Source organism: Oncorhynchus kisutch, linkage group LG14, assembly GCF_002021735.2.
Source record: "Oncorhynchus kisutch isolate 150728-3 linkage group LG14, Okis_V2, whole genome shotgun sequence".
Taxonomy (NCBI): Eukaryota; Metazoa; Chordata; class Actinopteri; order Salmoniformes; family Salmonidae; genus Oncorhynchus; species Oncorhynchus kisutch.
This window is the reverse complement of record NC_034187.2, coordinates 40,912,785-40,929,097: the sequence shown is the minus strand read 5'-3', so window position 1 is coordinate 40,929,097 and position 16,313 is coordinate 40,912,785. Positions and strand designations below refer to the sequence as shown.

The following is a 16,313-nucleotide window of genomic DNA, read 5'->3' as shown; positions in this document are numbered from 1 at the left end:
GTGATATAATGGGACTGACATACTTTGGGCCAGCTAATGCACAGCAATTCGTTGCTGTTCAAGAAATGTCACCTGGATGCAATTCAAGATAAAATAACCTGGTATACTATGACAAGGACAAGAAGGAAAGTTGGCCACTAACATTCTAGAAATGTTGAAATTAATTTAACCAATAAAGTAAAATCATCTGACTTCCTGTGAAGGAAAATGACTTAATATCACATTGAACAATATCATATAACCAATATCACAACTTAATAATAATAAAATATTATCAAACCGGTCTCAATTAAAAAGCAGAATGGGAAGTAAATGATAAATAATCGTGATGAAGGTGAAAGTAAGGGAGTGGTCAACATGTACACAATTGTTACCTGGAGGAAAATGGGGGAGGGTAATGCTTTTTCAATTTCAGCCAGGGGGAGAGTTTAGTATATATATTTTTGTTGTCTAGGGGAGGGTCATGTAATTTGTAACTGATTAAATGTCATTTTGCTCAGGGTTTGAGAATTAGTTGGCTATTATATTTCAATATGTATCCAATGATGCCCCTCATCCCTGATTCTCTGCTGGGTGCTCAAAATCAAGTGTGCCTAGTGTGGTCTCAATCAAACAATCTATTCATAGGTTGCACCTCTGTCACTCGGTCGCGTCGTGAAATTGTTATGAACGCTCTCAAGCTGCCCTCTACCGGGCGGCGCTATAGTGGTGCCCTAAAGTGGTGAAAAATCCAGTCATCCCGGACGAAGGCTAACTTCTGTTTCGTCTAAATTACACTGTGGTGCCTGGAAATACGATGACATTGCGAAAGTGGTCAAGTATTTAGTAGGAAACAACTCTGCCAGCATTATCATGTCGTCAAATTTACTTTAGATAAATGGCAATGTTGTCATTAGCTAGCCAAGTTAGTCAAAAATAGCGAGCAATGCTAACGTCAGCTTGCTAAAATCCTGTGGCCTCTCCTCAATCTTAGCTATTGGCCATATGCCATCATAAAAAACAAAATGTGCCTTATTGCCATCATTAACTGATTGCCAATGCAATTAGAGCAGTAAAAATAAATATTTTGTCATACCCGTGTTATAGAGTCTGATATTCCATGGCTGTCAGCCAATCAGAATTCAGGGCTCGAAACACCCAGTTTATACTATAGGCTATAGGTCACGGCTATACGAAGAGCATGCTCGGAGAAGCACAGGGCAAAATTATATTTCTTAGAAAATCTACTTCCTTCCCGAGCTTTCGCCATGCTGGGATGGTGCATGTAAAAATATGTTACACTGCATTACACACTGCAATAGATAGGCTACACCAATCATGAGCCTTGGCCTGCCCTACTCTTGCTGATGTAAACCCCTTTGTGGTGCCTAACAAAACGGCCATGCTTGTACGGTGACACAGGAGGGAGTCAAAGGCTTCTTCCAAACTAGGCCTACTGATGCCCTGTTCAGTTTGAGAGGGAGAGCATGAAGATTTTATTTATTTATTTTACCTTTATTTAACCAGGTAGGCAAGTTGAGAACAAGTTCTCATTTACAATTGCGACCTGGCCTGATGAGGACCTGAGGTAAGCTACTGCTGTAATTGATTTTAATGAAAACAGTATGTTTCTTTGTCCATAATGGAGCTATTTATCAGAGTTTTTGACCTCACAATAAGCCATATTAGAGTATTACTATTACTACCTTACTATGAAGAGGCAGCCGCGGAGATGGACAGTGTATGGGTGCTAAAACAGTGTTCATTTGAATTTGTCTTTAGGCTACTAACAACAAGAGGGCTTTGTGTTGGAGACTATTTCTTCCTATTCAAGAAATAAAAGGTAGGTCTACCTGTTTGACAGACTAAATTAAAGTCTACTATCCATAGATTTTGTCAGCCAATCCCTTCAGTGACTATGCACTCCTTAAATATCTCAGTGTCCATGAAGGGCTTGGTGTGTTAAGTTAAAACCAGGGCTCGAATTGAGGGGATATGTGAGGGTATTGTAGCTTTTGTAAAAAAAATGGCTAAAAGCATAGGCCTACCCCTTGTTAGTTTAAGATTGAGAAAGAAATTGAATGGACCTGATTATAATAGTTTAAAATAAATTCTCCCTTGGTAAAGGGTGTCAATTTATCTCAAACACCGAGCGGAAGCATTCATATATAAAATATCACCATAAGCATTCATTTATAATTTTACCTTTATTTAACTAGGCAGGTCATTTAATCATTGTAGATATGTCACTAATGCTGACATATTAGGTTTCACTGAAGCTGACATATTAGATATGTCACTTTTGGTAACATATTACTTATGTCACTAACATAATTTATTAGTATTTCAACAGCAAATAAGATCAACTAGAAAAATTACACTACGGTTAAGAGACAGGTAAAAGGAGGTAGAAGAAAAACATTGAGAGGGAAACTCTCCAACCTGAACTTCTAACAGGAAGTTTGTAGGTAGACAGGATGTGCTGCACTGTTGTTGAAAAGAGTAAGCTATCTTTTTGATTAGATCAGGCAAAAATAGTTAATCTACAGAAGTCGGTGTGTCCCTCAATAGACCTACCTGTGGCTTGAAATCACACAAGATTAGAACGATAGCAGGTTGATGGTGCAGGAGAGGGTTCTCTTGTCTTGGTGAGTAACCCGTCAAAAACTATCTCAGCTAAGGTGTTGCTATTTGATACTGATGGTAATAAATTGTATGTTTTGGCAAAAAATACAAAATGTACGGAGCCATGAATAAGAGACATAGAAGTTGCTCTGTTATGGGTAAATGTTTCTGAGAAGTCAATTCTGTCATCAACAGGCTTTTTGTTCCAATGTATTTCCAGTGAGATGACCCGAACCTCAAGATGTGTAGCATGCAGTTGACACTCAAACAGCTGTGACGTCACATGTGTGTGTTCCTCTTATGCCCTCCCAGCTTCCACTAACACCTGTGGTTACTTGAAGATAAGGTAAGACGAATTACCATTACTATTACCACAGGACACCTGGACTGGGCACCACAGAATCAATCCAGTAGACATTACAGGAAGATGTGGTAGTGGAGAGCACCACATATACCCATCACACCACCCACTGATAGATGAGCAACAGGGCAACGAAAACCTTTTTATATATAATGGGTTAGTCATTTCTTGCAAATAGCTGAAAAAGACGTTGACAGAAACTCTGAGCAGAAAATGAAAAGCACCCAATTTTGTGTGACTACTAAGAGTATGGAAACAAACAAACACAAAATCAAACAAGACAAACCGCACGACGGTAGATGTAGGCTTACATCTGCACTCAAGTGGTTGAGTCAATATTGTTTCTATGTTATTCCACCTTTGTTATTACTGCAATGTAATCATGTTGCATCAATATAGCTATTTTTTATTTTGCAGAAATTAATTGACACACAATATGTATGCAGTTTTTTATCTTAATTGGCCGTAGGTTTAAACTAAACATAGACAAAAAAAATAAAAAATCACGTCCAGGTGAAAAGCGTGCCCAAAGTAAACTTCCTGTTACTCAGGCCCAGAAGCTAGGACGTGCATATGCATATGGTATCATTGGATAGTAAACACTCTAAAGTTTCTAAAACTGTTACAATAATGTCTGTGAGTATAACAGAACTGATTTGACAGGCAAAACCCCGAGCACAATCCATCCAGGGAATTATTTTTTACAATGCTTTTCTTTGGGAAACCTGATTTATTAGGGCCCAGATTGCAGTTCCTATGGCTTCCACTAGATGTCAACACTCTTTAGAAATTGTTTGATGTTATTCTTTTGAGAAATGAAGAAGTAGTCCTATTAATTTCATGTGTCACTCAGAAGGTCTCTAGTCTTTTGGTGCACGTGAACAAGAGCGCGCTCCGTGTTGTTTTTCTTCGGTATTGGAAACTGTTTATCCCGTCTTACATTTGATCGATTATTTAAATTTTATCGATTATTTGATCAATTATTTATTTTAGGGTACCTGAGGTTGGATTAAAAACGTTGTCTGAAATGTTTGGACCAAGTTTACAGGTAACTTATTAGATGCTTTGTAGTCATGTTGGGCGAGTTGGAACCAGTGCATTTCTGAATCAAACGAGCCAAATAAATGGACATTTTGGGGATATAAAGAAGGAATTTATCGAACAAAACGACCATTCATTGTGTCACTGAGACATTTGGGATTGCAAAAAGATGAAGATCTTCAAGGGTAAGGCATTTATTATATTGTTATTTCTGACTTTTGTGTCGCATCTGCCTGGTTGAAAAACATGAGAAATTATTTTTATGTTTTTGTAAGCGGGCACTGTCCTCAGAGAATCGCATGATGAGCTTTCGCCATAAAGCCTTTTTGAAATCTGATACAGCGGCTGGATTAACAAGAAGTTGAGCTTTATTTTGATGTATTACACTTATATTTTCGTGAATGTTGAATATTTATATTTCTGTAGGTTGAATTTGGCGCTATTCAAATTCACCGGATGTGGTCAAATCTATCCCGCTAACGGGATTGGCGCATTAAGGGATCCCTAAGAGGTAGCCCCTTTTTTTAAACATTTTTGCCCAAAACGACATACCTAAATCTAACTGCCTGTAGCTCAGGCCCTGAAGCAAGGATATGCATATTCTTCATACCATTTAAAAGGAAACATTTCGAAGTTTATGGAAATGTGAAAGGAATGTAGTAGAATATAATACAATAGATCTGGTAAAAGATAATACAAAGAAAAATCTAACCGTTCTTTTGTATTTTTTTGTACCATCATCTTTGAAATGCAAGAGAAAAGCCATAATGTATTATTTCAGCCCAGGTGCAATTTAGATTTTGTCCAATAGATGGCATCAGTGTATGTCCAAGTTTTATACTGATCCAATGAACCATTGCATTTCTGTTAAAAATGTTGTATCAAGACTGCCCAAATGTGCCTAATTTGTTAATTAATAACTTTTCATGTTCAAAATTGTGCATAGCATGGTATTCTTTCACTGTAATAGCTACTGAAAATTGGTCAGTGCATTTAGATTTACAAGAATTTAAGCTTTCTACCAATGTCAGATATGTGTATGTCCTGGGAAATGTTCTTGTTACTTACAACCTCATGCTAATCGCATTAGCCTACGTTAGCTCAACAGTCCCTTGGAAGTGACACCGATCCCAAAGTTAAGCAGAGGACAGTGTGACAGGCGTCCATCACCAGCCAGTGGCTTCAAGACATCCTACACACACACAAACACAGACACACAGACACACAAACACACACACACACACACACAGACACACACACACACACACACACACACACACTTCCTGTGGCTGAGGTGGGATGAAAAAATTGATTGAAAGATAAACATTGAAACAGAGCGAGAGAGAGAGAGAGAAAAACAGAGAGAGGAAGAAAGAGAGAGAGAGAAACAGAGAAAAGAAAGACTGTATACAGTGGTGGGATAAAGAAAAACATCTGGTGCATAGCCTCCTATATGATATCTGTCTCCTAATTCTCAGTAAATCTCTGCTGTCTTTCTCCTCAGAATGACGTTTTTGGTAGTTGTGGCTGCTGCTCTGGCAGTGGCGAGCGCCGCTAGCCTTTCATTGGAGGACCGGGAGTTCCATGCCTGGGAACTGAAGTTTGGTAAGAGATGCATCTCTAGCCTATTTCATGTCAGCCTAGTTCATTTCAGCCTCTTATCATTGACAATGGAGTGTGTTACTCTCTCCTCTTTTCTTCATGTTTATTATCTGTCAATCTGAACCTCTTCTTTCTCATTGTCCTGTTAAAGATGATATAGAGCAGGGGTCGCCGACCTTTACATTCCTAAGAGCTACTTCATACAAATAAAACTTTATGGAGCTACTTCCTAAGAGCTACTTCATACAAATAAAACTTTATGGAGCTACTTCCTAAGAGCTACTTCATACAAATAAAACTTTATGGAGCTACTTCCTAAGAGCTACTTCATACAAATAAAACTTTATGGAGCTACTTCCTAAGAGCTACTTCATACAAATAAAATTTATGGAGCTACTCACAGCCAGCATATTTTGTTATGGTAGGCATATATTTAGAGGCACCCAGCGCTTAATTTGTATTATTATAGAAAGAGCAGAAATCAGAGCTCTCATCAGTTTAATGAAAATAGTTTTGTTGTTTATTAAACATGCCAATATTGATGTTCCCGGGAAAGATTTCAGTTGGTTTTCCATTTTGTGGTTTAAGTGGGCTACTGTCTGTCTATTCTTCAAAGTGCAGATGCATCCTCGCCTGCTCGCTATAGGCCAGCATTCAGGCAAACGTGTCCCAAATGTCGCAAAGCCTATCGAACGTATCTAGACCTAAGCATATCAAATCAAAATCAAATCAAATTTATTTATATAGCCCTTCGTACATCAGCTGATATCTCAAAGTGCTGTACAGAAACCCAGCCTTAAACCCCAAACAGCAAGCAATGCAGGTGTAGAAGCACGGTGGCTAGGAAAAACTCCCTAGAAAGGCCAAAACCTAGGAAGAAACCTAGAGAGGAACCAGGCTATGTGGGGTGGCCAGTCCTCTTCTGGCTGTGCCGGGTGGAGATTATAACAGAACATGGCCAAGATGTTCAAATGTTCATAAATGACCAGCATGGTCGTATAATAATAAGGCAGAACAGTTGAAACTGGAGCAGCAGCACGGTTAGGTGGACTGGGGACAGCAAGGAGTCATCATGTCAGGTAGTCCGGGGCATGGTCCTAGGGCTCAGGTCCTCCGAGAGAGAGAAAGAAAGAGAGAATTAGAGAGAGCATATGTGGGGTGGCCAGTCCTCTTCTGGCTGTGCCGGGTGGAGATTATAACAGAACATGGCCAAGATGTTCAAATGTTCATAAATGACCAGCATGGTCAAATAATAATAACAGTAACCTACAATTCTATACGGGGAAAAAAATTGAACAAATGGGCATATTAGATCATTTAAAGTAAATGATGCAGTGCAACACTGGAGTGATAGACATAAGCCTGCAACTCTATCAGAGCAGAGGTAGGGAAATGGCTAGAAGCACAGGTCTCTCTCTCTCTGTCACCACAGCAAAGGCCACTTGTTGGTTTCAAAACATAGCCTACAAAGTTGCACAAACATAAGAACAGTCACGGCCCACACAAATCAATTCAGAGAATTAACAAGGAGTCAATCAGTATACTTGTAACAACTTAAGCATGACGGAACTTCTATTCTATCAAATAAACCGTATAAGGCCAAATAAACCATTCCATTTTTGAGGGGCTAAATTTGAAACTCCTCGATTGGTGAGCAAAAGAAACTAACACCACCACCTGCTGGAGAAGGCAGATTTTTGGCCGAGTTGGGTCTCTCGTTCGCCTCTTCCTCTCTGGCTATATGGACACTGTCATGGAAATTCAGTACTGAGAGAGACGTGGTCATTTCTTCAAACAATCATCTTTATTTAATATTGATTAATTATTGCAATAAGGAGGCTGGTCGACCCCCACCCTTGAGTGGTGGACCGAGTAACCTAACCTTTACACAAATGCAAATTACTATGGTGCTTTGCAAAAGTATTCATCCCCTTGGCATTTTTCCTATTTTGTTGCATTACAACCTGTAACTTAAATTTATTTTTATTTTTATCTCATACACAAAATAGTCCAAAAAATAATTTTCAAAAACAGAAAAGTGGTGCCTGCATATGTATTCACCCTCTTTGCTATGAACAGATGCTCCATATATGTATTCACCCCCTTTGCCCATGGACAGATACTCCAATCTCCGCTGTGGAGCTTTGCAGCTCCTTCAGGGTTATCTTTGGTCTCTTTGTTGCCTCTCTGATTAATGCCCTTCTTGCCTTGTCTATGAGTTTTGGTGGGCGGCCCTCTCTTGGCAGGTTTATTTTGGTGCCATATTCTTTACATTTTTTAATCATGGATTTAATGGTGCTCCGTGGGATGTTCAAAGTTTCAGATATTTTTTTTATAACCTAACCCCGATCTGTACTTATCCACAACTTTGTCCCTGACCTGTTTGGAGAGCTCCTTGGTCTTCATGGTGCCGCTTGCTTGGTGGCGTCCCTTGCTTAGTGGTGTTGCAGACTCTGGGTCCTTTCAGAACAGGTGTATATGTACTGAGATCATGTGACACGTAGATTGCACACAGGTGGACTTTATTTAACTAATTATGTGACTTCTGAAGGTAATTGGTTGCACCAGATCTTATTTAGGGGCTTCATAGCAAAGGGGGTGAATACATTTGCACGCACCACTTTTCTGTTATAAATTTGTTTTCTGAAACAAGTTATTTTTTCATTTCACTTCACCAATTTGGACAATTTTGTGTATGTCCATTATATGAAATCAAAATAAAAGTTGATTTAAATTACAGGTTGTAATGCAACAAGATAGGAAAAATGCCAAGGGGGATGAATACTTTTGCAAGGCACTGTATGTCTTGTCCATTTGCCAACCAGTATACCAGCAATATGAGAGACGTTTTGGAACAGATCTCTCTCCATGCTCTCTCCACATGTACTTCTTTGGCACTCCCGAGAGAAAAGGCAGTTGATGACTTCAACTGGAAGCTGTACACCGGTTGCTGGCTTGGACTCAGGTCTCTCGATAGAAGTGGTGCAGGACAGGGCCGTAGTGAATGCCATTTCTTCAGCCGGTTAGAGGGAGGTTTTGAGATCGACACCCTGTTTGGTCGAATTCCCTTCTATGCATCTAGATACCATCTCCACCATAACTTTGAAAAAGGACAGATCAGAACAGCAATTCAGTTCTGTGCATCTCTGATTCAGGAAATCCAGAAAAGCATTCAAGAAATCCAAACAAATGATCTACTGTATGACAAATGATTACTACTACCAATGTTCTTAATGCAAATCTCTGAAGCACATGTCAAAGAAAAAAAAGGACATCACACTCTGATGAAACACATTTTCAAATCCGCTTATCACACTGTCAACCTCATCGCAGAGTCATAGGATCAGGAAATTATCCAGATCATCCAGCAGACCCAATCTGGTGAGATTTATCAAAACAAAACAGAACAAACAATGCAACAATACACTCTTTAATACATCATTCAATACATCAATCCAAAAACCAAAAAAATATATATAATTCACTAATGTGTAAAAACAACACCACCACTGGTTAAAATTGGTATACATTTTTAAATAACTAATCAAATTAGAATCACTACCCATAAAAAAATTGTGCCCATAAAAATAGACCTGTCTATAGTCTATATAGATGGCATCATGAATTTTTTTTATGGCATCATGAAGGGGTGAAATTATGTGGATATATTGAAGCAACAGCTCAAGACATCAGTCAGGAAGTTAAAGCTTGGTCGCAAATGGGTCTTCCAAATGGACAATGACCCCAAGCGTACTTCCAAAGTTGTGGCATAATGGCTTAAGGACAACAAAGTCAAGGTATTGGAGTGGCCTTCACAAAGCTCTGACCTCAATCCTATAGAAAATGTGTGGGCAGAACTGAATGTGCCAAAATTCACCCAAGTTAAACCATTTAAAAGGCAATGCTACCAAATACTAATTGAGTATATGTAAACTTCTGACCCACTGGGAATGTGATGAAAGAAATAAAAGCTGAAATAAATCATTCTCTCTACTATTATTCTGACATTTCACATTCTTAAAATTAATTGGTGATCCTAACTGAACTAAGACAGGGAATTTTTACTCTGATTAAATGTCAGGAATTGTGAAAACTTCCGACTTCAACTGTACATACTCTATTGGACTTCCATCAGTCCTGGAAGCAAGAATCCTACTCAAGACGAATCAGATAATAGCGTGTTTCATTAAGTGGAAACACTTAATCGACAGTCTAAAATAAACAATCCCAGAGCCCCTTTCCGGTAATCTTATCAATTTAACCTGTTGTATTAATTTAGTAAAAATTGGTAGAATGCTCACGTGCTTCTATTAGTGTCTTTATGACTTTGGACCAACAGAATGATAGATTCCCCCAAAAACAAAGGAAATACATTTAGTCTTTCTGAAATAATTGTTTCCATTGATTATAAATAACAATTAGGTCTGTCAAACAATTCAAACCTTTAATTCAGTTAATTGCAGAATTTGCTTTGATTAATTATGATTCATCACATTATCCAAATCCTAAAAATAAAAATAAATGTAAAGGGAAAATCCACTCAAAAACAATATTCTGGTATTTCTTCCATTAGTCCACTGTTGATACAGTCCTAAAAGGATTTGCATGTCAGCAATCAAGTTTTTGAAATATTGGACTTTCAAGAATCAAAGTGTCACCAGCCACATCATCAATGTTTGTCTATGGAGATTGCATGGCTGTGTGCTCAATTTTACACACCTGTCAGGAATGGGTGTGGCTGAAATAGCCAAATCCACTAATAAACAAACATTGGCAGTAGAATGGCCTTACTGTAGAGCTCAGTGACTTTCAATGTGGCACCGTCATAGGATATCACCTTTTCAACAAGTCAGTTCATCAAATTTCTGTCCTGCTAGAGCTGCCCTGGTCAACTGTAATGCTGTTAATGTGAAGTAGAAAGATCTAGGAGCAACAACGGCTCAGCTGCAAAGTGATAGGCCACACAAGCTCACAGAACGGGACCACCGAGTGATGAAGCGCGAAAACATCTTATTTTCTCAGTTGCAACACACTACCAAGTTCCAAACTGCCTCTGGAAGCAACGTCAGCACAAAAACAGGTCTTCGGGAGCTTCATGAAATCATTTTCCATGGCCGTGCAGCCACACACAAGCCTAAGTTCACCATGCGAAATGACAATTGTCTGCTGGAGTGGTGTAAAGCTCACTTCCATTGGACTGGAGCAGTGAAAACGTATTCTCAGAAGTAATGATTCACCATCACCCATCTGGCAGTCCGACGGACGAAAATGGGTTTGACGGATGTCAGGAGAACCCTACCTGTCCGAATGCATAGTGCTAACTGTAAAGTTTGGTGAGGAGGAAAAATGGTTTGGGTTAGGCCCCTTACTTCCAGTGAAGGGAAATCTTAACGCTACAGCACACAATTACACTAGCGTTCAAAAGTTCGGGGTCACTTAGAAATGTCCTTGTTTTTGAAAGGAAAGCTCATTTTTGGTCCATTAAAATAACATAAATACATTGTAGACATTGTTAATGTGGTAAATGACTATTGTAGCTGTAAACGGTTGATTTTTAATGGAATATCTACAAAGGTGTACAGAGGCTCATTATCAGCAAACATCACTCGTGTTCCAATGGCACGTTGTGTTAGCTAATCCAAGTTTATAATTTTAAAAGGCTAATTGACCATTAGAAAACCCTTTTGCAATTATGTTAGCACAGCTGAAAACCATTGTTCTGATTAGAGAAGCAATAAAACTGAACTTTAGAATAGTTGAGTATCTGGAGCATCAGCATTGTGGGTTTGATTACAGGCTCAAAATACCAGAAATAAAGAACTTTCTTCTGAAACTCATCAGTCTATTCTTGTTCTGTGAAACTAAGGTTATTCCATGCTAGAAATTGCCAAGAAACTTAAGATCTCATACAATGCTTCACAGAACAGCGCACACTGGCCCTAACCAGAATCGAAAGAGGAGTGGGAGGCCCCGGTGCACAACTGAGCAAGAGGACAAGTGTCTAGTTTGAGAAACAGACGCCTCACGAGTCCTCAACTGGCAGCCTCATTAAATAGTACCTGCAAAACACCAGATGCTAGCCTTCTTGGCAGAGTTCCTCTGTCCAGTGTCTGTGTTCTTTTGCCCATCTTAATCTTTCATTTTAATTGGCCAGCTTGAGATATGGCTTTTTCTTTGCAACTCTGCCTAGAAGGCCAGCATCCCGGAGTTGCCTCTTCACTGTGAGAGTCGCCTCTTCACTCCCTGCTGGCCCATATTGACTCACAAGCTGTCCACAGTTGTGTCAAGGTGGCTGGATGTCTTTTTGGTGGTGGACCATTCTTGATACACAGGAGAAACTGTTGACTGTGGGAAAACCCACTAGTGTTGTAGTTCAAGACACAAACCGGTGTGCCTGGCACCTACTACCATACCCCGTTCAAAGGCACTTAAATTTTTTGTCTTGCCCATTCACCCCCTGAATGGCACACATACACAATCCATGTCTAAATTGTCTTAAGGCTCAAAAATCCTTCTTCAATCTGTCTCCTCCCCTTCATTTACACTGACGTGGATTAAACAAGTGGCATCAATAAGGGATCATAGCATTCACCTGGATTCACCTGGACAGAGTAGGTATTACCTAACTTTTTCTACACTCAGTGCATGTCTATTGTTGTGCTATCACAGGAAAATGAGGAGTACAGACTCATCATCTCCCAACGCTGCCTGGGCTCCTTCAATGCCTCCAAGCCCTGTGGCGGCTCTACCTTCTTACCCATGCTAGTGGACAATGATCTGCCCACCACCATGGACTGGAGGGACAAGGGCTATGTCACCTCCATCAAGGATCAGAAGGATTGTGGCTCCTGCTGGGCTTTCAGCCCGGTAAGGGATGGAGAGGGTTGGAAGGGGTTAAGAGAGTGAGTTAACTACAGTATAGACTCTGCTCTACTTAGATGTAGAGTAACTGTTTTTTTTAATGTTTTTTTTTACCTTTGTATCATGTGGTGAGAGCAAAACAACAATGAGTGTGTGTTTGGGTGGTGTATCTTATATCTCCAGTCTGTAAATGTAATTTTTTTTGTATTTGGCTGTTTTCCAAAAATTGTGGGCTGTGGCCCTAAAACTATGCCAAGGTACATATATTTGAAGTCAAAATACTTTAACGTACTACCTCTTTGTGCTTTCATCCTGTGAAATTGCAGAGCGTGAAATTGAAAATACAAAATTCGTAATATTAAACATTCCTGAAAATACAAGTGTCTTACATCGTTTAAAAGCTTAACTTCTTGTTAATCCAGCCGCTTTGTCAGATTTCAAAAAGGCTTTACGGCGAAAGCACACCATGTGATTATCTGAGGACAGCATCCCGCGTACATAAGCATTACAAACATTTTCCAACCAAGCAGAGGCTTGACGAAAGTCAGAAATAGCGATAAAATAAATCACTTACCTTTGAAGATCTTCCTCTGTTTGCAATCCAAAGGGTCTCAGCTACAATGAAAGCCCTAAAAAGCCTCCTCATGCTTTTGCCCAGTTCCCCTTTTGGCCCCAGGTTCCGAGAAGTGTTCCCAAGTCATGTCATTTTCACTTTGTTCTCCATCTCCTCCATTGCCACAACCCTACATCCTCTCGAGGTAACTCAGCACTGTGCTCATCACTGTATATGCTTTCACATCAATGCCTTCAACATGTTGTTTAGAGTACAATTACCCCAACATCCTCTTTCATATGATTCATTAACCAATAAACCAGCTAACCCCAATCCAACTATGATGTATAAAATAGCTCCCAGACCCAACCCATCGGCATGTCTTACAGTGGAATCTAGTCTTTCTTTCTCTCCACTTCCTCTGTCATGGTGTCTTCAAGCTCACCCATTATGCAGCTGGACCTCACTTCACGTGAGAACTTTGCACCCACCGAGGAGAGACATGACGATCTTTACCGCTGCAGGTGCTGTAAGGAGTACTGTGTGTGAACCAAACCAACGCTGTCCCAACACCCCTGCCTGGTACATCTTGATGTACACTCAATCCCCAGAATTCAGCCCGTGCCCTTGGTTCTCTGCTTTCACTTGAGGATATACACACTGCAACACATGGGTCATTTCCTGACAACCTAGACTCTCCTGTTATGGCAAGATCATTCATTTGTGACATTTGAATAACAGCCTCCCCTGTACTCCCATCGGTCTCCCAGTTACCAATCATGTGGCACGAGTCCTCATTAACTGATATCCCAACAATGCTACTAAAGTAACCCCTGCTACTACTAACATGGCCCATGACTATAGCATCTTTCAATTACGGTCCCTACAGCGACTGCCGTGAGAATAACTACTGTATGTAATCTGTCAAGTGTTCGCCGGCTGTTAGAAATTGAGATAGATTAATGAGTTGGAAGAATATCCAACCTAACAATACTCTGAGTCACAGGGTTCTTGAAGGTTTACCATAATGTCTGAAATTCCACCACTATCTCTTCTACTCTCACCATGATCTGGGTATGTGTAATGTTCAATTTAACTCATACTAATCCCTGTATTGTGCACAGTTGTAAGGGTTTTCCTGTGGTGAAGGAGAAGCGGACCAAAATGCAGCATGGTAGTTATTCATGCTCTTTAATAAAGGAACTAGACATGAAATAACTAACAAAACAATAAATGTGCGAAAACCTAAACAGTCCTATCTGGTGCAAACACAGAGACAAGAACAATCACCCACAAACACACAGTGAAACCCAGGCTACCTAAGTATGATTCTCAATCAGAGACAACTAATGACACCTGCCTCTGATTGAGAACCATACTAGGCCGAAACATAGAAATACCCAAAACCTAGAAAAACAAACATAGACTGCCCACCCAACTCACGCCCTGACCATACTAAATAAATACAAAACAAAGGAAATAAAGGTCAGAACGTGACAACAGTTAGCTATCCTCCCTCTCCTATGAGCTATCTCCTGTAACAATATACCTAGTTTCTGGGAATGATACTCCTCTATCACCACAAACTTAATTTATGAGCCCCCACAGATCTCCACTGCAGTCACGTTCCACCCCACTTAACAGCCCTCGCCTCGGCTCCTGCTACATATACATTTGCACATACTAAAACATTCTCAAATCAATGAGTCAATATACATCAGTCCCTCCTCTGGAAAAAATGATCACTCTTATGTTCCACGAAACCTAAAAACATATTGATTTGAAAAGAAAAGAGAAAAAAGTACATGTTTAATAACAAACATTATAATTCTGATGACACGGTAAAACAAAAGAGAACAACATTTTTTTTATGGTTGACCAAAGCTATCATCCAGCCCCCACCCCTCGCCGTTCAGTAGTAACTCTCTCTTGCTGTATCCAAATCATATCTACAACATCTTTGTCAATTATCCAACCCATATTTAGAATGACAGTCCTCAATTCCAGCTTCTAAATTCAGCACACATCATCCCTGTTAGCACATACATTTATAAACAAAACCTTTTTATTGTCGGTAATTCTCATTACAGCCCCACTTTGTCCCTGTTTTCCTGTCACGAGTGGCCTGGTAATGAAAGACCAGTATCTCAATGCATCCTTAGTCTAAATTGGTCACAATGTGTAGACCCCCCTGTCCTTTTCCCGGCACTTATCATTCTAGCGTGTCTTTTTCAGATATTGTTTACAGTTCATCTTCCCAATGGCCCTAGCTAATGTCCCGCTTCCAATTTACAAATAGATACATCCATTTCTCCCACATACAATAGTCTCTCACCTGAGCAGTTCTCAGCACTCCTGCTGCCCGCACCCCGGTTTATGGCTCAGACTCAGATAGAAGTGTTAAAAGTCACTGTCGCATTGCACGCCTTTGTCTCTTTCTCTCTTTCTCTTTCGCCTTTCTCTCTCTTTCTTTCACAGATCAGAACAACAGTTTAGTTCAATTAATTTATGTTTCAGGAAATCCAGACAAGCATTGACAATATGACAAATTATTACATTAACCTTTTCTTGATAACGTTATCTCTACGACAAATGTCAAAAAGCATAGCAATATACTGTTACTGCTAAAACCATTTTCAAAATTAACTCCCTTATTCTACTCTCGGAAGAGACCTCTCGGAAGAGTTACCAGATCATGAAGTTAGCACCCTAACCCCTTGCAGAAATCCCACACTCCAGTATCCCAATTTGGTAAAATATGTATCGAAACAAAAACAAAAAATGAATATCAGCAATACATACAGTTGAAGTCGGAAGTTTACATACAGTCAATTCGTATTTGGTAGCATTGCCTTTCAATTGTTTAACTTGGGTCAAATGTTTCAGGTAGCCTTCCACAAGCTTCCCACAATAAGTTGGGTGAATTTTGGCCCATTCCTCCTGACAGAGCTGGTGTAATTGAGTCAGGTTTGTAGGCCTCCTTGCTCGCACATGCTTTCTCAGTTCTGCACACACATTTTCTATAGGACTGAGGGTCAGAGCTTTGTGATGGCCACTCCAATACCTTGACTTTGTCCTTTTTTCCACAAGTTTGGAAGTATGCTGGGGGTCATTGTCCATTTGGAAGACCCATTTGCGACCAAGCTTTAACTTCCTGACTGATGTCTTGAGATGTTGCTTCAACATATCCACATACATTTCCTGCCTCATGATGCCCTCTATTTTGTGAAGTGCACCAGTCCGTCCTGCAGCAAAGCACCCCCAGAACATGATGCTGCCACCTCCGTGCTT

At 39.9% G+C, this 16,313-nt stretch overlaps 1 protein-coding gene across 1 annotated transcript in view; it reads left to right on the top strand.

Annotated features, from left to right (window-relative positions):
* Nucleotides 1–328: 328 nt before the first annotated feature.
* LOC109904495 (cathepsin L1-like) overlaps nt 329–16,313 on the top strand; it is a 29,047-nt gene continuing 13,062 nt past the window's right edge. Inside the window, exons 1-2 of the mRNA XM_031789209.1 lie at nt 329–340; nt 12,278–12,475. Coding sequence (XP_031645069.1) covers nt 329–340; nt 12,278–12,475 — 210 coding nt within the window. The remainder of the gene's footprint in view (nt 341–12,277; nt 12,476–16,313) is intronic.